Source organism: Mesoplodon densirostris, chromosome 6 (genome assembly GCF_025265405.1).
Source record: "Mesoplodon densirostris isolate mMesDen1 chromosome 6, mMesDen1 primary haplotype, whole genome shotgun sequence".
Classification (NCBI taxonomy): Eukaryota; Metazoa; Chordata; class Mammalia; order Artiodactyla; family Ziphiidae; genus Mesoplodon; species Mesoplodon densirostris.
Genome location: NC_082666.1, coordinates 134,097,837 through 134,123,920, shown reverse-complemented (window position 1 = coordinate 134,123,920; position 26,084 = coordinate 134,097,837). Strand labels below are relative to the sequence as shown.

At 40.8% G+C, this 26,084-nt stretch overlaps 1 protein-coding gene across 1 annotated transcript in view; it reads left to right on the top strand.

Annotated features, from left to right (window-relative positions):
• Positions 1-4,699: 4,699 nt before the first annotated feature.
• ANXA10 (annexin A10) overlaps positions 4,700-26,084 on the top strand; it is a 38,578-nt gene continuing 17,193 nt past the window's right edge. Inside the window, exons 1-3 of the mRNA XM_060100544.1 lie at positions 4,700-4,849; positions 5,547-5,628; positions 11,950-12,044. Of these exons, the coding sequence (XP_059956527.1) occupies positions 4,700-4,849; positions 5,547-5,628; positions 11,950-12,044 (327 nt within the window). The remainder of the gene's footprint in view (positions 4,850-5,546; positions 5,629-11,949; positions 12,045-26,084) is intronic.

Here is a 26,084-nt window from a genome sequence, read left to right as displayed (position 1 = left end):
TGCCCTACGGAAACGGAGGCCCAGGACTTCTGCAGGGTTTCCTCACAGGGCTCCAAAAACCCTCAGTTCACTAGAAATCTAAGAATCTCCATTACACCGAAACAAAGCTGAATTATTCGCTGAAACCCACATGCTGGCAGGTGCCCAGTCAGTCCAGCTGATATTTCAAAGTCCAAAGTGTTTAGGTTCTCAGGTTGTCGGGATGAGGGTGACTTAAAAGCCAGATGAGAGAAAGGACTACAATGTGGGTGTTGAATAAGAAGCAACATAGGTTTATGGACCCCGGGCCCCTGGGTCACTATGAATAAATGAAATATGCATTATCCATGTACCTACTGATATGAGATGAGGAACTTGTTTTTATCAACTTCATGAGCCATCTATACGTGACTTTTCCAGTCTGTATTCAGTTCCAGACAATAATTTTGAAATTCTTCTGTCAGTTAAAGAAATCCGTTCATTATTTACTCAGGGGGTAATTCTGGAACCAATTCTAAATCTACAAATCACTCATGATCTCCTGCAAAGTGAGTTCATGACGCAGTTTATTCTGTCATTTAAAAAGGGAGTGTTTTTTATTCCTCTGTCAAAACCTAAATTCACAAATGACTAGAAGCAAAGATTATATTTTGATTACCTTGTGGTGAGAATTCAAATGAAAATGACAGACACTGGAACTTATTTTGCCTGCGACAAGTGACACTATTTCTAAATCTGACCATTTTCAAGGTAAAAAAATAATTTTATCATATACATATTATTTTCATGTCACATTGGAAAGTGTCCACTTTTTCAAAATTTCCATTCTGCTCTAAGATGTGAACAAATTAGGAACACGTACATTAAAAAGGACTTTGCTTTAAAAGGTATACACACTGAGAAATACCTGACATGACAGTCTCTTACTCTTTCAAAAGGTTAAACTAACGTGACTGGGTTAACTTAAAATACACCTCAGAAATTAATAAGTTAAATTATACTCGGTCAACAAGCAAACTGCATTCATCAAGAACACACAGTTTGCTTCAGTTCAGGTGTGCATTATACCTGCTAGAGGTTCTGAATTAGCCATGCCTACAACCTCTATCACTTCTTTTGGTTTCTTTCTTTATGTGGCTGTAGAGTGGAACTCCAATCAGATTATTTCACTCTCTTGCTTAAAAAAACACTCGATGTCCCTTGGTAATCATGTGACAGCTCACCTCTGTCTTTCCTTCTCGCCCGAGTCACTGTCAAGCCAGACGTGCCCCATTAACTAGGCCCATCTCGCACCCCACACCCTCTTCTCCAGGACAATTCTCATTTGTCTGATTTGTTTGTCTCTCTTCAGTTTTCCTAATACAAACAATAAATATGATCAGTATAATGATTTCAAGAATCTGCTTAATTCATGTACATTCTGTATTTGTAAAACAAAAACAAAAAGAAAGTTTATCGTATTAATTATATATAAAGCCAGGTCATTTGACCAAAAACTCTCATTAATGAATTTTTTTAAAGCAATCATTTAACTTAAGTGACATCACCAGTGAATGAGAACATTTTTAAAAGATGTCTCACTGCATAGAAAATCACACATAGTTTTGATGTACCCTCTGCAGACAAGGGACATAAAATATAACTAGAAGGATAAGGAATGAAGCCACAGAACAACTACTTGTACGGCAGCAGATTATAAAACAATACTGTACTTGACATAGGCAAAGCCCCAACTTTAAGAACTGTATCAACAAATGAACTTATCTATGAAATAAAACCGGACTCATAGACATAGAGAACAGACTTGTGGTTGCCAAGGGGGAGGTGAGGTGGGGGAGGGATGGACTCGGGGTTTGGGATTAGCAGACGCAAACTAGTACACACAGGATGGATAAACAACAAGGTCCTACTGTAGAGCACAGGGAACTCTATTCAATATCCTGAGATGAACCATAATGGAAAAGAATATAAAAAAGAATGTATATATATGTATAACTGAGTCACTTTGCTGTACAGCAGAAATCAACACAACATTGTAAATCAATGGTACTTCAATAATAAAAAAAAAAAAAAAGAGGGGCTTCCCTGGTGGCACAGTGGTTGGGGGTCCGCCTGCCGATGCAGGGGACGCGGGTTCATGCCCCGGTCTGGGAGGATCCCACATGCCGCGGAGCGGCTGGGCCCGTGAGCCATGGCCGCTGGGCCTGTGTGTCCAGAGCCTGTGCTCCGCAACAGGAGAGGCCACAACAGTGAGAGGCCCGTGTACCGCAAAAAAAAAAAAAAAAAAAGAACTGTATCAAATAGAAAAATGTAAGATACTGATGAAAAATAAAAGGGCAGCGAGTGGTACGGAAGTTTAAGAAGCTCTCAGTGTAGACTGACGTCATCAGGGAGCCTGGTGTTGGGTGTGAGGATACACAGAATGCGGCCAAGCACAAAATTGGAAAACAGTCCAAAGAAAATAGAGGAATACATACCTACAGGTACATTGTAATCACTTGAAAAAAGTTTTATGACCCAAAGCAATTAATCAATCAATTAATTTTTTCAAATAATTGTTTAATTCAGGGGACAAGGTTAAAACTGGTAACTGAACTGTTTCCATAGCTTAACTGGTCAGTTCAGTCAAAATGGTCCCTGACGGACTGTGATTGTCAGGGACAATGTTGGTCAGAGGTACAAACTCCCGGTTTTGAGGTGACCAAGTCCTGGGATGTCAAGTACAGCACGGTGGCTCCAGTTTTCTTTTTTTTTTTTTTGAATTTTATTTATTTTTTTATATAGCATGTTCTTATTAGGTATCCATTTTATACATATTAGTGTATATATGTCAATCCCAATCTCCCAATTTATCACATGCAGTTTTCAACACTGTCTTATATACAGGAAAGCTGCTAGGAGCATAGGTCTCAAATGTCCTCATCAGGAAAAAGGGACATGCAAGGTGAGGGGTGTGTTACCTCACCTTACTGTGGGGATCACTTCACAGTGTACACGTGGATCAAGTCACATTGTGCACCTTAAACTTGCACAATGTTACATGTCAATTATATCCCAATGAAACTGGAAAAATATGACCATTAAAAGACAAAGTCAGCATCCCAATGAGAAAATAAGTAAAAGGAACACTAAATACGTGTCTTACATGGAATAATGTTGCTCACTTGAGCTTAACTGAAGTATAATTGACATAAAATGAATATAATGATTTAATATGCTATATAAATGGGCATGAATGACAAATACTATAAAACTATTTCCTGAATTACTGAACATTCACAATGTTTTTTTAAAAAAACATTTTTAGTGTATTCGTTTAAGGCCAATTGATAAGGAGATCATTTTAAGTGGCAAAGGATATTGGAACTGTAATAAATAAATAAATAAATAACTTTTGCATTATACTGTAAAAATACATTGTACTAGTAGTCTATATAAGGATTAAAAAAACTGTGAAGAAAAAAACTGCGGACTCTTATTTCACATACAAATTGTGTCTGATAAATCACTATAGACAGTTCTAACTTTATGTATAACTTTCAGAGCTTCTTTTTTTTTTTCTCTATCTTTCATTTGTTTTTTTGTGCAAAAGATAAACAGTTTCATTTTGTAGCACATACTCCAGTAGAAAATTGGGGGATCCTAGCCCGGCCAGGAATTAAATGTTCTGTTTTGTGATGGACATTTCCACACTCGGTGCTGAAATTGCCTAGATAACTTACACATATTTAACAATATGTCCCATTGTTTTCAAATACATTTTCTCTTTTATACTTTAAAACAGTCCTTTGGTTGAGAGCACACAGCAAGACTAAGGTCACCAGGCATTGAATGTACTGCCCCTCCAGACTTGTCCAAACAAGCCTTCTAACTCCTGAAACAGGGAACTAAAGTATCTCTTTCCCATGCCTCAAAAAACCTTTAATATTTCCAATGAAAAAAAAAAAACAGAAAAAGCTACACAGACAAAAAGGATTTAGTAAAAGGCAGTGATGAATAGCAGAAAAGAAATTTTACATTTAAAGGCATGGCTCTTCTTTCAAAAGTTTAAATCTTAAATTTCTCTAGGGTTATAAGATTCAAAACAAAATGACTGAGGTGAGGAGAACTCAATCAAGAAATTTATTTTAGAATCTGATCTCTGAACTTAATTTAGTAAATATAAGAAGAATCATAGTCTATTTTCCTAATAGAATCTCAGCCAATGAGACTGGCTAGTGAATAAGGGAGATAAAATTCATGATGTCTCCTAATAAATACCTTCTAGAATCAAGGGTTGACTCAAGAGAACTTAGTCTCTGGATCATTGCCAATAAGCTTGAAATATTAGAAGCAAATTGGACATTGGTTTGTGAACACAGGCACGGGCATCATAAGATGCAAACTGTGTTCGTATTTTAATTACATATGTCTGTCCGTCTAGGATTTAAGAAGAATGTTTCACTAACTTGGTTGTACTTCTACGTACGAAAGTATGTCCATATTACAACTACTCTACGGTTTCCAGTCTACTTCAAACAGGCAGCTTCCTGCTTATTAACATCAGTCAAGTGGAATACGAATGGAATTGAATTCTTAGTTTTAACTCAAGTGAACAGTTTTCTTAATCCCCCAAAAATCTTTTCATAAATATTTTGGCACTGGTATATGCATATTTCTTGGACTAGAAGTTAGGTCCAGTCTTTTGCTCATCAATTAATTAATTTTCTGCTGTTAGACGATGGGCCCTGGAAAACTTCACCTTCTGCAAAAGAGCTCGGTGAATCTGCCTGCTGAAGGCCTGGAGACCCGTTTTCTACAGGAAGACATTTTTCCCAGTGTGTCTGGGCAAACTCACGACAAACAGGGGAGAGCCCCCTTCTTAATACACGTTGGTGGTCTGAGTGTCATCCTACAGAGCCCAGTCCCGCTGGCTCTCTCTCAAATAAGAGACTCGAAGCCTCACCTATGTCTTCTGTCATCTTATTATTAGCACGAGGGAGAACTTAAACAGAGAATCATCAGGAGTTCACGTCTTCCTCTGTAGCTGCGGGGCTTTGCCAAAAATCTCTGCCCCATCTGCATCATGAATCCGTAATCCAAATTCAAATGTTTCAATTTCCTCTAATATGATTTCAGGGCCCCTGAATTGTTTAAAAAAAAAAAAAAAAAAAAAAAAGCTGTGGTGGTTAACTGCCACTTATAACTCATTTAAATGGGATGAATCCACACAATTCATCTCTTTTCAGTTTCTATAAAATTGTCTCCAATTCCTAAGAAAATGCTTACTGTTTACTAAGAAGACATGTATTTATTTGATTCTTACACTTTTCTACTATTAGTTCTAGTTTCTCAGTTTCCTAGATGAACAATAGATGCCAATGCAGGAGAAGCCAATAGACTATAAAGAACACAATTAAATCTCTGCAATTGACATACAATTAACACATTTGTTTAATAGACCTGTGTGTATGTCTTACAGTAATTCAAACATATAGAATGTACTTTTGTTTTTATTTATCTAAAAAAATGTTGAAACCTTTGGTGTGCATGACTGCAATCCCTTTCTCTCTGACTCTCCCCACCAGGTGCAGGGAACCATCTTCCCAGCTCCCAGTTTCAACCCCATGATGGACGCCCAAATGCTAGGGGGAGCACTCCAGGGATTTGGTAAGCCTGGTGATTTCTAGCACCTTTCTTGGTCATTTTCTCCCAATTGCAGATCTGATCTTGACATGTTTTTGCCTTAGATTCTTAAATGCCTAACAACTAAATGAAATTCCAAACCAAAAAACTTAATCTGGGATAAACATCCTTTTTTCGCCCTTGTTTGTTTTCTAGCCTGTTTCCTTTGAGAATTCCATGTCCAGCCAAATCAGACTTCCTGCTGCTTCCCCAGGGGATCTGCTTTTCCACATCCCTGCAAACTGGCCCAGTAATCCCCCTGCCTGGAAGGCTATATTCTTCTCCCATCTACTTGGAATTCAAATTCTCTTCCTTCAGGAATCCCTTCAATTGAGCCTTCTTCTTTGAACCCTTCTTTGCCCTCCAAACTCATCAGTCATCCCAAGCCCAGCACCTGCTTCTCCACTGTCTTGCCCCTGACCCCACCTCCACCAGGCCTGTCCCTGCCCACACCCCCGTCACCTGCTGACTGGCCTCTGAGCTCCCAGGGAGGGAGGCTGGGTCAGGTGGTTGTAAGTGCATGTCCAGTGAATGAACTAGAGTTTAGGAAAGAAATGTAGAGAGAAGTGGGAAATTGTTGAGTTCTTTTAAAAAAGATTTAATCTTTAAGATATGATATGGAGCTGTTAAACATCCAACCTGTCCTAAGAAGACTTCTGGTGAGCATGGAGATGAACACTGACAACAGAAAGGAAACGTCTGCATGAAACATAAAAAGCCTTTCATGAGAAAGCAAGCTCTCAGCTTTGAAGACAAGGTCATCTTTACACGAGCTATACTGTGTGTGTGTGTGTGTGTGTGCACGCGCGTGTGTGTGTCACTAGCAGGGCCCTGGAGGAAAACAAAAAAGGACTTTGAATATGCTCTAAAGTCAACATTAAGAGTCCGCAATGCTTATGCCGTTTAAAATATTAATCATGGCAAGAAAAATCTGGACACAGAGTAACGAACAGTTATAGATTAACTTTTTCTTCAGGAGAATAATTTTTGCTTTAAAACTATAAATCAAAGCAATCTATTCACTCAAAAATTTTCTGTGTGCCAGTTTCAATTTTCCTGTCATCGCAATTTTAGGGTCAGAATTCGGATTCATTTTGACCCTTGTAGGTTTTTGCTTGTCAGTGTTTTAGCTGAAGAAGTTCAGGGGGTTTGGGGTTTGATGGCACACCTCCGCTCTAGTATGACAGAGCAAGAACACAGCTCAAGATGCTGTGAAAGTCTATCCATCCTGATGCCCCTGGCAAAGGGCAATCAAAAACGACAATTGCAAATGTTTTCCTTGGCTACTGTGGGTTTTTTCCAGCTTTGCTGAGACACAAATGACCTATAACATTGTGTAGGTTTAAAGTGTACCATGTGATGATTTCATAGACGTATATTTTGCTAAATGGTCAACACAATAAGGTTAGTTTACACATCCTTCTTCTCACAGAATTACCATTTTTGTCATTATCATTATGGTGAGAACATCTACTCTCTACTCTCTTAGCCACTTTCAAGTATGCAATACAGTATTGTTAACTGTAGTCACCATGACGGAGGTTAGGTCCCCAGAACTTATTCCTCTTATAACTGGAGGTCTGTACACTTTGACTGTCATCTCCCCCTTTCCTCCGTCCCCCAGCCTCTGGTTGTTTCTATGAATTCAGCTATTTTGGATTCCACGTACGTGAGATCATACAGTATCTGAATTTCTCTGTCTTATTTCACTCAGCGTAATGCCTTCAAGATCCATCCATATTGTCACAAATGGCAGGATTTCCTTCTTTTTGTGGCTGAGTAATATTCCACTGTGTGTGTATCATATTTTCTTTATTCATTCCTTTGTTGATGGGCACCTAAGTGGTTTCCATGTCTCAGCGATTGTGAATAATGCTGTAAAGAGCATGGGGGTGGAGATAACTCTTCAAGATAGCAATTTCATTTCCTGTGGATAAATACCCAGGAGTGGAACTACTGGATCATATGGTAGCTCTATTTTTAATTTTTTGAGGAACCTCCGTAACATTTTCCATAGGTGTTGCACCAGTTTACGTTCCCACCAACAGTGCAGGAGGGCTCCCTTTTCTCCACATCCTTGCCAACACTTTTTATCTCTTGTCTTTCAGATGATGGCCGTTCTGACAGGTGTAAGGTGGCATCTCATTGTGGTTTTGATTTGCATTTCCCTGATGATTAGTGATGTTGAGCATCTTTGCATGTACTTCTTGGCCATTTGTACATTTTCTTGGGAAAAATGTCTATTCAGGTCCTTTGCCCATTTTTTTCAATCAGATTATTATTATTTTTTACTATTGAGTTGTATGAGTTCCTGATACATTGCAGCTATCAACTCCTCATCAGGTATATGACTTGCAAATATTTTCTCCCATTCTATAGGTTGCCTTTTCACTTTGTTGATTGTTTCTCTTGCTCTGCAGAAGATTTTGAGTGTAATGTAGTCTCACTTGTGGGTTTTTGACTTGGCTACTGTGTTTTACACAGAAAAATCAGAAGGCAAAAATTTTCTCTGACGCAAATGGAAATGAGTAGTTTTAACAAAAATTGTCTTAAGCTGTTAACAATTCCCTAAGGAAAAGCAGTGCCTCTCAGGTAACAATCTCTAACAGTGCAGTCCACTTGCCAAGTCCTAAGTACAACAAGCTACTTCCCTACCCACACACTCTTAGAACAACTGTGTTTATTTTATCTCAGTTAACATATATAATTTCCAGATCATGCCTATGAGATCCTGGGCAAGGGGAACCATTTTTAACCTATATGCCTAACTCATGGTAAAGCTGCATACAAGACAAAATGAATCTTTGTGAAACACTGGGTGCTATTTAGACTAGGCCTCCTCACCTGCCCCAGGCCTTACTCACCACCAATATGATGTGAGCTGTAGGGTGTGTGTAGACCTTCTTTACAGAAGTGGAGGGAGTTTCCCTCTATTCCTAGCAGCTGAGTTTTCCTATATTTCCCCTAGAAGCAGTCGTTCAGCATTTACTAATTCATGCTCATGGTGACTTTGTAGAAACCTTTCACTAATAACAAGAATCAATTGTACATCATAAAAACCTATAAGACTGCTATGGTTCATCATGTCAGATTTTTCTGTTAAACCATAGGATAGGAATTATCTAGAAATTCCTGCCCCTAATAGGACAAGAAAGAGAAATAGATATGATGATTCTAAAACACAAATCAAAATTCTCTGAATTTGCAGAGGACATTATTAATATATCTCAAAATCCAAGGTAATCAAGCAAAAGCATTATTAAAGATTATGAGAGTTCAATAATTTTTCTGGATACAACATCAACATAAAATTCAACATCATTTACTTCATTAAACAATTATGTGTTAAGAAACAAAGGAAAAATAATATAGCTTGAAATATCAATAGAAATGCAAATATGAATAATTTCAACAAAATCAAGTTTCTTGTTATTTGCAAAAACCCTACAAATCTTTACTAAGTCATTTAGAAAAGAAAAACACATAATTAATTCAACAGATACATCATGTTAGTGACAGAAAGACAATTTCTCTAAATTGATTCCTAAGTTTACAGTTATTTTAATTTTAATTTTAATATTTTTGAGATCCATACGATATTACTCTGAAATATCTCTAGAAGGATAAATGAGCCAGAATTGCTATGAACTTTGAAAAATGGAGAGTAATTCAGAGAGGTAGGTTGTGGATAATCCCAACAGAACAACAACGAAAACCAGAAGGCTACAAAAATTACAAAAGTGTGACGATAGCAAAATCAACAATGGATCCAATTGAAAAACCTTCTATTTATTATTAAAAATACGTTCATCTGGACCACCCATCACGCAGTCAGCAGATCCCTTCAGAACCACCTGATGTCCCTTGGCTCCGGCGCTTAACCTGGGACCCGTGAACCTGATGCTCTGTGCCTTTCTCTACAGGCTGCCTTTGCTCCCAAACCCGAAATCCCAGGCTCTGGAGCTGATCCTCTGCCTCCCTCCCTCCATTCTGCAGCTGCCGGACCATTTCTCTCACCTGCATAAACACCTCGCTCCCGCTCTGGGTTCTTCCAGGCACGGCCATCCGTGTACGTCCAGTCCCTTGCCCTCATTCACTGGATGTTTTCACATGCAGCTCATCACCCTCCCAGGATCCGAACACATCCAGGATGGCTTTAACTTCCAGAAAGATGATCTGCTTAACATCCTAGCACTTCAACTCGTTTTTCTCCTCATCTCCATAATTTTTCAAAGAAAAAGTACACCACACAGAATTCAACAGGCAGGGAAGCCTCTATGAAAGAGGAGAGAGACTGAACTCAGCTCCTCTGAAACAAAAGGCAGGCAAGGTCTGAGCCCTGGGATGTTCTAGAGGTCACAGGGGTGGGGGCCTTGGTCAACAACACAATGAGGACTTCTGAGACTGCTCATTGGTACTTAGGGTCCTGCCTGCCACAGAGGCTGGGAGACAGTGGCTCTATCTTTCCTGGCAATTGTATTTCAAAGGGATGCATCCCAAGTCCTTGAGAAAGGCATTTCTGGACATTAAAACTGGCAGGTGGTTGGGAGAAGATTTATGTCTTGAGGGGAAAAGAAAGAATTTACAACTCCAAGTTTTCTGAAGTAAGTGCTCTCAGAAAAAAAGAAAGAAAGCAGGAAGGAAGGAAGGAAGGAAGAAAAGAAGAAAGAAAGGAAAGAAAGAAAGAAAGAAAGAAAGAAAGAAAGAAAGAAAGAAAGAAAGAAAGAAAGGAAGAAAGAAAGAAAGATAGAAGAAAGGAAAGAGGTCAAGGGCTTCTAATCAGGAGAAGTTTGTCTGAATTTTGGTCAAGCTGAGAGGATGCTAACACCTTCTTGGTTACTCTACCACCACTAACACTGCAGCTAACTTTCCCTGAAGCAGCTGTGCATTCAGGCGTGTTTTCAGGTTCATGGGTTGGTGCAGGAGGAAGCGGGGGCCTCAGAGCCCAGGAGCAGAGCCTCTGCTATGGGGAGGGGCCGCACACCCCTGGGCAGGGGCACGGCCCCCTCTCTCTCAGCCCCTTCCCCAGGACTCTTCCTTCTGTTGGGGTCTGGACTGAGGTATGAGGCAGATGCACCCCTGGGCTGAGCAGCTGGGGTCTGTCAAGTGGACTAAACTGGAGTCTGCTTTCCCCTGACACTCCGAGGACAAAGTTAGTGGCAGGAGCTGAGCTCTGCTGAAGAGGTGAGAGGACCACATCTATCACATCTCCTGAGGTCAGGGAAACCTCTCCACGCGCACATGCACAGAGAGGCTCCTCAGGGGGTCAAAAAAGGGAGGGGGCGCTACCCCATAATATGTGTTGTCAGATCTCCTGTTAGCCTCAGCGCTGGAATCCATCTTGGCAAAAAGACGTGCACACATACCGGGAGGGCCCTGAGACAGGTCAGATGTGGGAAAAGAAGGGAGATGATTGGCCAGAGGAGAACAGAGACCTGGGAGACCTGTCCCATGGAAGTGATTTAAATCAACTCTCCTCATTCAGGACTCCTGCACTCTTCTCTGGATGTGTATTTGTGCTTTGCTTCTGCTCTAAATAAATCGCTTCTTTTTTCTCTTTGCACATACTGTGCTTCCAATAAACTCTGTGCCTGGTTTACAATGTCTCTTTGTGGAATGCTTTCTCCAAAGAAGACAAGGACCGGGACCCTCTCACCTGCTGACATCAGGACCACAGAAGTTACTTTTGTCTTAACGTACATTTGTTGTAAGTCATATCAAACCGTACAGTAAGAAAGACACATGGCCAATTCAAACAGGAATCAGCTTGGCGTTCAGGAAAGCCTTTGGCTGGTGGGGTAGGAGGGGTGGTGGAAGAAAGACCACATTCTTCACTCCTCTGTATTTTTTTTTTTTTTTTTTTTTTTTTGCGGTACGCGGGCCTCTCACTGCCGTGGCCTCTCCCATCGCGGAGCACAGGCTCCAGACGCGCAGGCTCAGCGGCCATGGCCCACGGGCCCAGCCGCTCCGCGGCACGTGGGATCCTCCCTGACCGGGGCACGAACCCGTGTCCCCTGCATCAGCAGGCGGACTCCCAACCACTGCGCCACCAGGGAAGCCCTCCTCTGTATTTTTATTGAGTCCTTTTGAAGAAAAATCTGTAGTTGTAGCATCAAGAGGAGAGACGGGAGGTACCTCGCCATGTCAGGGGCTTCCCTGTGACTTCCATTTGAGTTGGAATTGTTCCCTGCCTGCTGGAAGCATCACGGGGACAAGCTTGCATGCTGGCTTTGATCCCCGGACACTGAGTTCTTCCTATCTACAGGGTAGTAGTCTCACAACTCTCCAAATATGCCTCTTTTCCAGGCTGTGACAAGGACCTGCTGATCGACATCCTGACCCAGCGCTGCAACGCCCAGAGGCTGGTGATTGCGGAGGCCTACCTGAGCACCTTCGGCCGGGTGAGTCCCTCCTTCCCCACCCCTTTCCAAGGAAGTTCCTGAGAAGGCTCAGAACTGGTACCGTTACCCTTTTCAGCCTCCGATTACAAAGGCTTCTGACTTCACCAAACATCAGAAACAGTTCTGCCCCAAATGTGTTGCACAGAATGTCGGAAAGAGACACGTCAAATGTGCCTGTGATCCCACCAGCCCTTTCTCAAAAATTGTTCAGCTTCATAAAGTAAAAGTTCTGACAGCCCGATACCACCAGTTGGTCCAGTTAGGCTAAAAACACCCCTGCGTCAAGCTCTAGGGAAGGTGCACAAGGGGCTGATAATCCAAGGCCCCCAAATAAGAGCTTTTCCTGCATTTCTCCAGAGGTCCTCACCCACCTCTCAACCCAAGCAAATTCCCCACTAGCTTTTCTTCCCACAGCTGCAGTTAGAGCCCATTAGAAAAGAATGGCACTTAAAAATAGTTTCAGGCAATAAAACTACCCACAGTGCTTTAAAGTAATCACACCCAATTTCAAAGCGAGTGCCATTAAAGCTTTCTTTGGTTACGCATTTAAAGCACAGACTCAGAACAAAAACTCTTCAGGCAAAAAGGACCTGGAATAGCAATTTCCTTGTCAACTGAGCTTTATCGATGAAACACCATCATAAATCTTTTTCTGTAACATTAGTCCTTAAAAACTTACTCAATCTCCAAACCTCAGTCTCAACAACTGCAGTACGCAAAACAAAGGTATACCTCTGCTTTAGAATGAATGACGAGTCCAAAAAGCCACCACTACTCATGAAATTGGCTGAATTAAGCCGTAGTTGGAAACCAGTTTTGCTTTTTTTCCGGGTAAAACTGTTACTTTTCTTATGTTCCTATGACACCAGTGCTAGTTTTCTTTTGAAAGAGAATGTAAAAGCTATACAAGTTGCAGCATTAGTAATCCAGTATTGTTTTAATATGCATACTGCCATAAGAGAGGTCATTCTTCAGTAAATTTTTAACCCAAAACTTTGCATACATCTGTGCTTTTCATAGATCAGGCTAACTTAGGTAACAGCATTACTTTATCACTCTCTACAAAATTACTCTAAAACAGATTAAAATAATTAAGAAATGAGGTGCTTACAACACATCAAACAACAGATCCTCCAGGGTAGAGCACGCACCACACGCCTAAGGTCTCAGAGTGGTCAGATCCCCTGTGCTGAGGTCCCTGGGCACCGAGGAACTTAGGGACCCTTAGACAAGCTGATAGGGGCCTCTCTGCTCTGAAATGCCCCATCATAGTCTCATAGTCATACCGGGTCTCATAGTCACTTTTCTTGTCGCGTGTCCCTGGCTCACACTGTCCTGATTTGGGCCTTCATCATGTGGTACCCAGATGGATGTGGAAATGCCCCTCAACCCCAGAGCTGCTGCCCCCCAGCCCTTCCCCTGGGTACCCCCCAAATTGAAGCCAGAAAGAGTCCAAATCTAAAACTCCACTTTCCTGCTTTAATCCCTGAGCGTTAATCTCAATTCCCCTCACAAATACCCATCTGGGCACCGAATTCAACCCACCTGCCCACAGGCTCACCGAGTCCCCCAGCCCCTCTCTGCTCCGCACCTCAAGCCAGCTCACCACCTCCTGCTTCATCTACCGCATCAAAGGCAGGCCCTGCAGTCTGCAAACTGACAGCGGGCTGCCTGGCCCTCCTGGTGCTCCGTGTACTCCAGGGCCCGGACCTGCACAGGCAGGCCACCCTAGACATGCATCCCTGACACCTGACACCGTTGCACCACATTCTCTCCAGCTGCTGCCCCATCCTCTCCTGCAGGCGCCCAGGTCAGGTGGTCATGCTGTCCTCCTCCCCACCAGGTGTTTGGTTTTACTTACCTCCTGACCCCTCGACCATCACCTCCTGGAAATCAGGGACCGGGTTACTGGCCGCCATCCTTCCCTCCAGAGTCCTGCCTGGGTCTGACACAGAACAGGCACTGCATTTATAGAATTCCACTCTGCCTCTAAAAAAAAAAAAAAAAAGGAGAAAAAGAAAAACATCACTTTAGAATCCATTAGTTAAAAAGAACATTCACAAATTGCCTAAATTTCCCTTTTCCCTCATTCCCTGCTCTGGCTTCCCCGGGTCACCCTGCGTGACCTTGGTGAGGGCTCCTTGACCTTCCCTACTGCTCACGTTCAGAATGATTTCTTCCACCTGGACAAGGTTTGTCTTCTGCTAGCCTTCCCTTTCTGCGGGAGAGTTTATAGATTTCTTGTATGTTAATCATTGATATTCTTATATTTTTATTAATGTGAATAATCAAGATTAGAGGGAATTATTTTCTTAGCTACTGAGTAAGGTACAATTCTAGGCATGTTCCATAAATACCTATTATTATATAATTGACTCCTGTCTAACAGCTCCCAAGTTCAAAAAGGAGGTAATAGAAATGCTAAAGGAATTAAGAAAAATTTCGATAGAAATGCAGATCACTGTAACAAGCAACTAGAAACTACAAAGAGAAGCCAATCAAAATTAGACAGCTCAATTGCTGAGACAAAAACTGAGCTAAAAGCAATGAATAGCAGACTAAATAATGCAGAAGAACAAATAAGTGATCTGGAAGATAGAATAATGGAAATCATCCAATCAGAACAGCAGACAAAAAGACAAATAAAAAAAAAGCAACATACGAGGTCTATGGGATAAAGTGTGCCAACCTATGCTAAATAGGGATCCCAGAAGGAGAAAAAAGAAGAAAGGGGATTGAAAATGTATTTGAAGAAATTATGGCTAAAAACTTCCCAAACCTAAAGAAGGAAATAGATATCCAGGAACAGGAAGCACAGAGGGTCCCAAACAAGATGAATGCAAAAAGACTCACACCAAGGAATATCATAATTGAAATGGCTAAAGTGAAAGACAAAAAGAGGATTCTAAAGGCAGCAAAAGAAAAACAAAGAGTTGTATACAAGGGAACTCCCATAAGGCTATCAGCTGATTTCTCTGCAGAAAGTTTGCATGCCAGAGGGAGTGGCAATATGTATTCAAAGTCCTAAAAGGGAAAAATCTGCAAACTTGGATACTCTACCCAGCATGATTATCATTTAGAATAGAAGGAAAGATAAAGAATTTCTCAGACAAGAAAAAGCTAAAAGAATATAGCAATGTTAAATCCATCCTAAAAGAAATATTGCAAGGTTTTCTCAAAATAGAAAAGAAACAACAATCTATAAGAAAGGGAAAAACATAACAGGAAAGGCAAATATATAAAAGGACTGAAAATCACTTAAATAGGCCAATACATAGATTAAAAAAATCAAAAATTTTTGTAAAAGTGATTGTAACTACAATTAACAGCAAAAGAATAAACATGAAGATAAAAATAGGATGTCAAAATTACAAAATGTGGGAAGGCGAGTAAGAAAATGTAGATCTTTTAGAACGTGTTTGAGCTTATATGACTATCGGTCTAAAGCAAGTAGATATGGTTAAGGGTTAACGTACTTGAAAATCAGGGTAATTACAAATCAAAAACATACAAGAGATTCACAAAAACCAAAAAGAAAGGAGCTCAAGCATAATACAAAAGAAAATAATCAAATCGCAAAAGAAAAAACAAAGAAAGGAACAAAAAAGAAATACAAAATCAACTGGAAAACAAAGTTTGAAATGGCAATAAATACATACTTATCAAAAATTACTTTAAATGTCTATAGACTAAATGCTCTGTTAAAAAGACACGGAGTAGCAGATTGGATAAAAACAAGAACCTACAATATGCTGCCTACAAGGACTCACTTTAGGGCACAAGTCACACAGATTACAAGTGAGGGGGCGGAAAAGATATTTCATGCAAATGGAAATGACAAGAAAGCAGCGGTAGTTATACTCATGTCAGACAAAATAGACTTTAAAACAAAGGCCATAAAGAAAGACAAAGAAGGACACTATATAACAATAAGAGGATCAATACAAAAGGATATTCCACTCATTAACATATATGCACCCAATATAGGAACACCTAAGTACATAAAACAAATGCTAACAGATATGAAGGGAGAAACTGACAAAAATACAATACAGTAGGAGACTTTAACACCCCACTGACACCAATGGACAGATCTTCCAGACAGAAAATCAATAAAGCAACAGAGACCCTAAATGACACAATGGAACAGTTTAACTTAATTGACATCTACAGGACACTACATCCAAAAAAATACCAGAATACACATTCTCTAGTATACATCACATACTAGGAACAAAACAAGCCTCAAAAAATTTAAGAGGAGAGAAATTATTTCAAGCCTCTTTTCTGACCACAACGGCATAAAACTAGAAATCAACCACAGAAAGATGGGGAAGATATCACATGGAGACTAAACAACATGCTACTGAAAAACCAATGGGTCAATGATGAAATCAAAGAGGAAATCAGAAAATACCTTGAGACAAATGGTAATGAAAACACAGCCTTACAAAATCTATGGGATGCAGCAAAGGCAGTTACAAGAGAGAAGTTCACAGTGATACAGGCCTTCCTCAAGAAACAAGAAAAATCTTAAATTAACAACTTAACCTACCACCTAAAAGAACTAGAAAAAGAAGAAAAAACAAAACCCAAAGTTAGCAAAAGGAATGAAATATTAAAGATCAGAGAGGAAATAAATAGAGATAATCAATAGAAAAAAAAATCAGTAAAACCAAGACCTGGTTTTTTGAAAGGATAAAAAAAAAATCAACAAACCTCTAGTCAGGCTCACCAAGAAGAAAAGAGAGAGAACCCAAATAAACAAAATAAGAAATGAAAGAGGAGAGGGCTTCCCTGGTGGCACAGTGTTTGAGAGTCCGCCTGCCAATGCAGGGGACACGGGTTCGTGCCCCGGTCCGGGAAGATCCCACATGCCGCAGAGCGGCTAGGCCCGTGAGCCATGGCCACTGAGCCTGCGTGTCCAGAGCCTGTGCTCTGCAATGGGAGAGGCCACAACAGCGAGAGGCCTGCATACGGCCAAAAAAAAAAAAAAAAAAAAGAAATGAAAGAGGAGAAATATCAACTGATACCACAGAAATACAAAAAAAAAAATTGTAAGAAAATACTTTGAACAGTTATATACCAACAAATTGGACAACCTAGAAGAAATAGGCAAGTTTCTAAAAACATACAACCTGCCAAAATTGAGCCAATAAAAAACAGATAAATTGAACAGACTGATACTAGAAGTCAAATAGAATCCGCAATTAAAAAAAAAGGGGGGGGCTTCCCTGGTGGCGCAGTGGTTGAGAATCTGCCTGCCAATGCAGGGGATACCGGTTCGTGCCCCGGTCCGGGAAGATCCCACATGCCATGGAGCGGCTGGGCCCGTGAGCCATGGCCTCTGAGCCTGCGCGTCCGGAGCCTGTGCTCTGCAGTAGGAGAGGCCACAACGAGAGGCCCGCGTACCGCAAAAAAAAAAAAAAAAACTCCCTGCAAACAAAAGTCCAGGACTGGATGGCTTCTCTGGGGAATTCTACCAAACATACAAAGAACTTATACCTATCCTTCTCAAACTCTTCCAAAAGACTGAAGAGGAGGGAACACTCCCAAAGTCATTCTATGAAGCCACCATCACCCTGATACCAAAACCAGACAAAGTCACTACAAAAAAATAGAATTACAGGCCAATATCTTTGATGAATATAGATGAAAAATTCCTCAAAAAATATTAGCAAACCGGATCCAACAGCATATAAAAAGTAGGACTTATTCCAAGGTCACAACAATGGTTCAACATATACAAATCTATCAATGTGATGCACTGTATTAAGAAAAGAAAGGACAAAGTCTCAATAGACACAGAAAAAGCATTTGATAAAATTAAACATCCATTTGTGATAAAAACTCTCACCAAAGTGGGTACAGAGGGAACATGTCTCAAGATGATAAAAGCCATTTATGACAAACCCACAGCCAACATAATAATCAGTGGTGAAAAGCTGAAAACCTTCCCACTAAATTCTGAAGCAAGACAAAGATGCCCACTCTCACCACTTCTATTCAACATAATATTGGAAGTCCTAGCCACAGCAATCAGACAAGAAAAAGAAATAAAAAGCATCCAAATTCAAAGGGAAGAGGTAAAATTGTCATTATATGCACATGACATGATACTATATAGAGAAAACTGCAAAGACCCCACACAAAAACTATTCAGCAAAGTAGCAGGATACAAAATTAATGTACAGAAATCTGCTGCATTTCTTTACACTAACAATGAAATACCAGAAAGAGAAAATTAAAAAATCAATCCCATTTAAAATTGCTTCAAAATAAAGAAGATACCTAGGCATAAACCTAACCAAGGAGGTGAAAGACCTATATGTTGAGAACTATAAAATGATAAAGAAAACTGATGATGATTCAAAGAAATGGAAAGATAACCCATGCTCTTGGAAGAATTTATATTGTTAAAATGGCCATACTCCCCAAAGCAATCCCTATTTAATGGGATCCCTATCAAATTACCCATGTAATTTGTACCTAGTTCACAGAACTAGAACAAATAATCTTAAAATTTATATGGAACCATGAAAGACCCAGAATTGCCAAAGCAATCCTGAGAAAAAAGAACAAAACTGGAGGCATAACCCTCCCAGACTTTGGACAATACTACAAAGCTACAGTAATCAAAACAGTGTGATATTGGGACATAAACAGATATATGAATCAATGGAACAGAAGAGAGAGCCCAAAAATAAATCCACACACCTACGGTCAATTAATCTTCAACAAAGGAGGCAAGAATACACAGTGGAGAAAAGACAGTCTCTTTAACAAGTGGTGTTGGGAAAGCTGGACAGCCACATGTAAATCAATGAAGTTAGAACACTCCCTCACACCATACATAAAAATAAACTCCAAATGGCGTAAACTTTATATATAAGACATGGTACCATAAAACTCCTAGAAGAGAACATAGGCAAAATATTCTCTGACATAAATCCTAGCAATATTTTCTTAGATCAGTCTCCCAAGGCAAAGAAATAAAAACAAAAATAAACAAATGGGACCTAATCAAACTTAAAAGCTTTTGTGCAGCAAAGGAAATCACAAACAAAACAAAAAGACAACCTATGGACTGGGAGAAAATATTTGTAAATGATGCAACAGACAAGGGCTTAATTTCCAAAATATACAAACAGCTCATAGAGCTCAATATCAAAAAAAAAAGAAACACAATCAAAAAATAGGCAGAATACCTAAATAAACATTTCTCAAAAGAAGACATACACATCGACAATATGTATATGAAAAGATGCTCAACATCACTAATTATTAGAGAAATGCAAATAAAAACCACAATGAGGTATCACCACACACCAGTCAGAATAGCCATCAATAAAAATTTACAAATAACAAATGCTGGAGAGAGTGTGGAGAAAAGGGAACGTAAATTTTTGCAGCCACTATGGAAAACAGTATGGAGGTTCCTCAAAATACTAAACATAGAGTTACCATACAATCCTGCAATCCCATTCCTGGGCATATATCTGGAAAACATGAAAACTTTAATTTGAAAACATACATGCACCCCAATGTTCACTGCAGCACTGTTTACAATAGCTAGGACATGGAAATAACCTAAATGTCCAATAACAGATGAATGGATAAAGAAGATGTGGTACATATATACAATGGAATATTACTCAGCCATAAAAAAGAATGAAATAATGTCATTTGCAGCAACATGGATGGACCTAGAGATGATCATACTAAGTGAAGTAAGTCAGACAGAGAAAGACAAATGTCATATGATATCACTTACATGTGGAATCTAAAAAATAATACAAATGAACCTATATAGAAAATAGAAACAGACTCACAGAATAGAAAACAAACTTATGGTTACCAAAGGGGAAAGGGAGTGGGGGAAAAGGATAAATTAGGAGTTTGGGGTTAACAAATACACACTGAATATATAAGAGAAACAACAAGGGTTTACTGTATAGCACAGGGAACTATATTCAACATCCTGTAGTAACCTATAACTGAATCACTTTGCTGTATACTTGAAACTAACACAATATCATAAATCAACTATACAATATAAATAAATAAATTTTTTTAAAATTTACTTACCACTGCACAGTGACAAAGCAGCTTGCACAAGTGTTTTTATAATAGATTATAAAATTGCCCAAGTATTTCCACAATGAATATCAGTGAGGGTAAAATGAAGACAACCTCTAAGTTACACTTTGTACAGGCCTACATCACAGAGTGTTTCAACAGCAAGTATTTTTTTATGATAATAGAAAAGGCATAGAAGCTAAAAGCATGTAACACTATTCCCCTGAGCATAGTCAGACAGACTGCTAGTCACCCTTCTGTGACTTGCCCCTGAGTGCACACAATTAGATAAAGGCAAAAAGAAGAAAGGAAAAGGAACCACCATGCTACTTTCAGTTTAAATGGAGCTGTCGGAATTGCTGCGGCGTGGCCCACCTGCAGCCCCCAGGAGCTCAGAGCAGCTCGGTTTGAACAGCATGTACTCCTTAGCCTAATGCAGGGCCAAGCTGTGAGGTCCATAGCGTCCCTTTAGGGCAAACAAGAAAGCAGAGGCAGTCCAGCTGGGGAAAGGCACACTCCAAAGGGTGCATTGGCAAAGCTATGTCTATCCCTCCCAGAGAGAATTTAAGACTCTATCTAGAGAATGTGTTTGAAGGCTCCTCTTTGAACTTTCAAAGTTTAGCTACTTAAACATATTATTCAATATGTATCTTCGCAAATGAAAGTGATAATGTTCTGATGTCCTGAAAAACCACTGTAGCACTCTTTGCCCATTTGCAGTGCAAGGGCACTGTAATTCCTGAGTTCCAGCCCCTCCGTGAAATCAAAGTGCGTGCAGATGGGGACTGTTGCTTGTTTTTCCTTGAGCAGCCAATGCCTCCAAACAAACAACTGAGGAAATACGAGTGGACTTATTCGTTCATTATTTTATACCAATGCTGTGTAGCCGGTACCGTGCTATGGCTGGGGAAACTGCCATGAATAAAACAGACCAAAAGCCCTGCTAGGGTCTTTACCCGGTGAGACAGTGAAAAATTAGTAAAACATGTCCTGTTAGAAGGGACTACTGCTCTGGAGAAACGATGAAGCCTGGTGAGAAGGACAGGGAGTGTTGGCGGACCAAGTGCACAGTAAGTCCCCCACATGCGAACGAGTTCCGTTCCCAGAGCACGTTCACAAATCCAACTTGTTTGTAAGTCTAGCAAAGTTAGCCTAGGAATCCCACTGACACAGTCGGCTATATAGTATGTACTGTCATAGGTTTATAATACTCTTCACACAAAGAATACATACAAAACAAAGAAACACAAAAAATAGAGAAACGCTTTTTAATCTTACGGTACAGTCCCTTGAAAAGTACACTAGTCCAGTACAACAGCTGGCACACAGGGGCTGGCATCGAGGGAACAGGCAGGAAGAGTTACTGACTGGAGTGGGGAGAGGAGGTGGGAGATGGTAGAGCTGAAGGGTCCTCAGCAACAGGAGACGGAGGGCAGGCTACAGTTTCACTCCCGCCTGACGCTGATGGAACAGGTTCTGGGTCCTTGCTGGATTCACTTCTATCTACTCTCTTGAAAGAACGACCCAGTGATGTCTGGGTAGTAGCTCTTTTTTTCTCGTCATAGATGACACGGTAGCACTGGATTGCATTCTGAACGGCTGCTGCAACCTTCACGTACCGTTCTGCGTTCAGGTTCTGTGCTTCAGAAACTAACAGCGCCTCCTCAAACAGAGAAAATCCCCTTGCCGTTTCCTGCGGCGTGAACCTCTTCGGTTCTTCAGTTACTTCTTCTCTCTCTTTTTCCTTTCTCTGGGCACAGTCGCATCTCTGAAAGTTCACAACGTGAACGTTCGTATGTAGAAGACTTACTGTAATTGTAAATGGCCTGACGATGGCAGGCGAGCCACGTGCTGGGCTAGAGAAGGAACATTCAAGCTACAGGGAGGAGAAAGCAATGGCCCTGAGGGGGCAGGTCTGCTGTGCCAGGAGCCACCGGAAGCCCAGGGAGTGGAGGGGGGTCGGGAGCAGGGAGAGGAGGGGCAGGAGGTGAGGGCACAGATTGGCCAAGGGGACATCGTGTGCCTTGGTGACCATCGCATAAAACACCTGCATGTTTGCTTATCCCGAGCTCAGCTGCACAAAAGTAGCTGTAACTCATCCTGGAGTTTGGAGTGGGAAAGGGTGTTTCTGCAGGGGAGTGACTAACTGACGGGCATTTTTCCAGGAGGTGTTTTCCAGTCAGGTGTGTGTGGGGAGGACAGGTGTAAGGGCAGAAGGGGACTAAATCGGAGGCTGCTGCATTGACGTAAGGAGCCATGACGGTGCCGAAGCCAGGGTTACGGCGGTAAAAGTGGGACAAAATCGTCAGTTTCTGGATGTAAGTTAGAGACCATAGAATTTACTGACAATGGATATTGGTAACGTGTGAGAAATGCAGTGTAAAAGGCAAACTTCTGGGGTGCAGAGAGCGAACGAGACAGAAAGAGGGGAGAGAGGAAACAGCTAGTATCAGCCATGTTTAATCCGCAGCAAATTACCTAATATTTGGGAGGGGGGGGAGACATTTTGAGTGCCTCATACCTCCCAGAAAATATTTTAAGAATTCCACCTGAGGGCTTCCCTGGTGGCGCAGTGGTTGAGAGTCCGCCTGCCGATGCAGGGAACACGGGTTTGTGCCCCGGTCCGGGAGGATCCCACATGCCGCAGAGCGGCTGGGCCTGTGAGCCATGGCCGCTAGGCCTGCGCGTCCGGAGCCTGTGCTCCGCGGCGGGAGAGGCCACGACGGTGAGAGGCCCGCGTACCGCAAAAAAAAAAAAAGAATTCCACCTGAGTTAAATATAATCTGTTAAGGCCAATGCTATGACGTGGGTGCTGTTAGAATTCTCACTGTACAGACGGGAAGCAGACACAGAAGTAAGGGCACCTACCTGTCACCTCACAGCTGATGCTCGGCCAGGACCGGAACCACACGCCACTCCCAGGCCTGGGCACGACCGGTTGGTATGACGCCTGGCACTGCCTGTTCCACCAAACTTCCTGACTTTCTTGAGGTACCTTATGAAAGCAGTCTGCTAGAGCCATGTACGCACGCACGCACGCACGCGCACGCACGCGCACGCACAGGCGCACGCACGCCCACGGGCGCTCCAAAGCAAAGCTCCCCCGCGCCATCTAGCGGCCGCGCTGATCCCTATCAGCAGTGGAAACCGCACAGGTGTTCAGGGTCAGCGCCCAAAGCGATCACAGGTGAAGTAAGGGAAGATGCTGTTATGAATGTTTGGGAGGGATACGGACCCAAAAAGTGACTGAAGATCAATTGGAAGACTTTGCAGTGCCCAAGCCATTGCCTTTATCTTTTACGTTTAATCAGTAAATTCAGGGCTTTCTCCTCTCACATTTATTCCTTTATTCTCGCACTTGTTCACACGTTCATTTATACATTATATACCACGTACTCTGCACATCTGAGTACTCAGCACTGTGCCAGAGTGAGATGATGGATTTGGGGACATTTGTGAGAAAGTCCATGTCTGATAGACGTTGGGGGCACATAAATGCATATAATATGGTCATTAAATCTAGTGTAATAAGTGCGAGAGTGGAGCAGCCGTGGCAAAGAAATAATCAGCTTCCCCGAGGGTCAGAGGAAGGCTCGCAAAAGTGATGATAGTTCTAACGTTTCTACCTTTCCATCAGCTGCCAGGACCCTTTACTCTCTACATAAAAGTCTATTCCATTGGTCTGTTTGCATTTAAACCTTCAAGGCACGGCGCTGGATTTAATTTTTTGTTTTTTGTTTTTGGGGTTTTTTTGGTATTAGGACAGCACTAGTCACATAAAAGAGAAGTCTTCTTTCATCTGCTGCTTTCTACAAGATTTTGTCTAGAGTTGATTTTACTTCCACCTTAAACGTTTCATAGATTTTTTTTCAAATGATTTCACCTGGGTCTAGAGATTAAGAGTGTGGGTTAATTGTGAATCCAGTTTTTCAAAATAAATATAAGGAAATTTCGACTGAGTTTGAAATTCTCCTTGAGTTTATTCTGGTAATTTGTGTCTGTCAAGGAACTGATCCATTTCAACTAAATTTTAAAATATAGTGGTGTATCTTTGAATTATGGTTTTCTGCAGATATATGCTGAGGAATGGGTTTGCTGGGGAGAAGGTAGCCGCTCAGTTCCAAAGGCCATCTGCTGGTAGAATTCTTGAGGGAAAATCAATCTTTTCTTACAAAGTCTTCCACTGACTGAATGAGACCCACCCACATTGTGGAGAGTAATCTGCTTTACTCGAAGCCCACTGATGTAAATGCTAATCATCTAAAAAATACCTTCACAGGATGTGGTCCATATATACAATGGAATACTGCTCAGCCATAAAAAAGAATGAAATCATGCTATTTGCAGCAACATGATATGATAGAGATTGTCATACTAAGTGAAGTGAGTCAGAAAGAGAAAGACAAACACCATATGATATCATTTATATGTAGAATCTAAAATACAACACAAATGGCATTATCTATTAAACAGAAACAGACTCACAGACATAGAGAACAGACTTGTGGTTGCCAAGTGGGAGGGGGGTGGAGGAGGGACGGATTGGCAGTTTGGGATTAGCAGGTGCAAACTATTACATATGATGGATAAACAACAAGTCCTACTATAGAGCACAGGGAACTATATTCAATATCCTGGGATAAACCATAATGGAAAAAAACAGGAAAAAAGAATGCATATACATGTATAACTGAGTCACTTTGCTGTACAGCAGTAACTAACACAACATTGTAAATCAGCTATACTTCAATTAAAAAAAATTTTTTTTAATACCTTCACAGAAACATCTAGAAGAATGTTTGACCAAATATCCGGGTGCTGTGGCCCATCCAAACTGACATAAAATTAACCATCACAAATGGCATCTGAACTCTTATCTCCATGCCACTTGTCCTTCCTTGTGTAACTGTGTCTTGTGTCCTCTGATCCTGTAAGGCCATTCTGATATCTTATCTAAATTCTTAGAACTCTCTTGAACTACTGCTTTAGGATCTTATAAAGTGAAAAATGAAGATCAGAGCCTTTGAAAGCATTAGCTCACATTTTTACTTACGCTACGTCTGGGTTTATGGGATGTTGGTCCTCTTGAAAACAGAAACCCTGTGTTATTTTTCTCCAGCTCCTACCACCATGTCTGGGAAAGAGTAGAAATAAACACCCATTGAATACACTGCCATCTTTCCTTCAAAAGAGATGTATTGAGCTCGTGTGAGCATGAGAACAAAGCCTTCACAAGCTCAGATGTTCATGTCAGATTTATCCTTTGCTATCACCTGTCCCCTAATAGCACCGTCAGGACTATTTGGTAAAGGGATTAGAAACAGTCGATGGTGAACAATGAGGGAATTAACTAGACTACCAGCTCCATGAGGAAGCGACCTTGTAAGTCTTATATCTACTCCAAGCACCTGCCACAACTCCAGACACCTATTAACTGCTCATTAAACAAATTGCACTGACCTGGGCGAAAATTCAATAGAGTCTCTGTTACCAATTACCACCTTGTGGATGATGCTTTTATTTGTTAAAAAAGAAAACCCACAGTATAGGAAACGTGCTGCCGATTATACTAAATAAAATGAAAATTATGACTATTTCGTTTTTATTGTAACAAAGCTTATTTATTATGCTTCATTGAATTATATTATTGAACCAAGTCAGAACTAAAATGTTGTGTATTTCAACATAAAACTGAATATACACTATACATTTTAGCAAGAAATGGTAAATTCTAAATATCTTTCAGATATCTTTGTAACCCTACAAAAAATAAATTGAGCATATATGTTTTTAAACATCCACTCTACATGAGTAAAAGGAAAGTCACATTAAAACGATCAATTTCATGCTCTTGTACCTGTATTTCAAGGCCAAAAATCCAGCACCTTATTTTTCCTTCTAAGCATTTAATTTTCAATATTTTCAGTAAGTATATTCATGTGACTATCTGTAGAAAGTTCT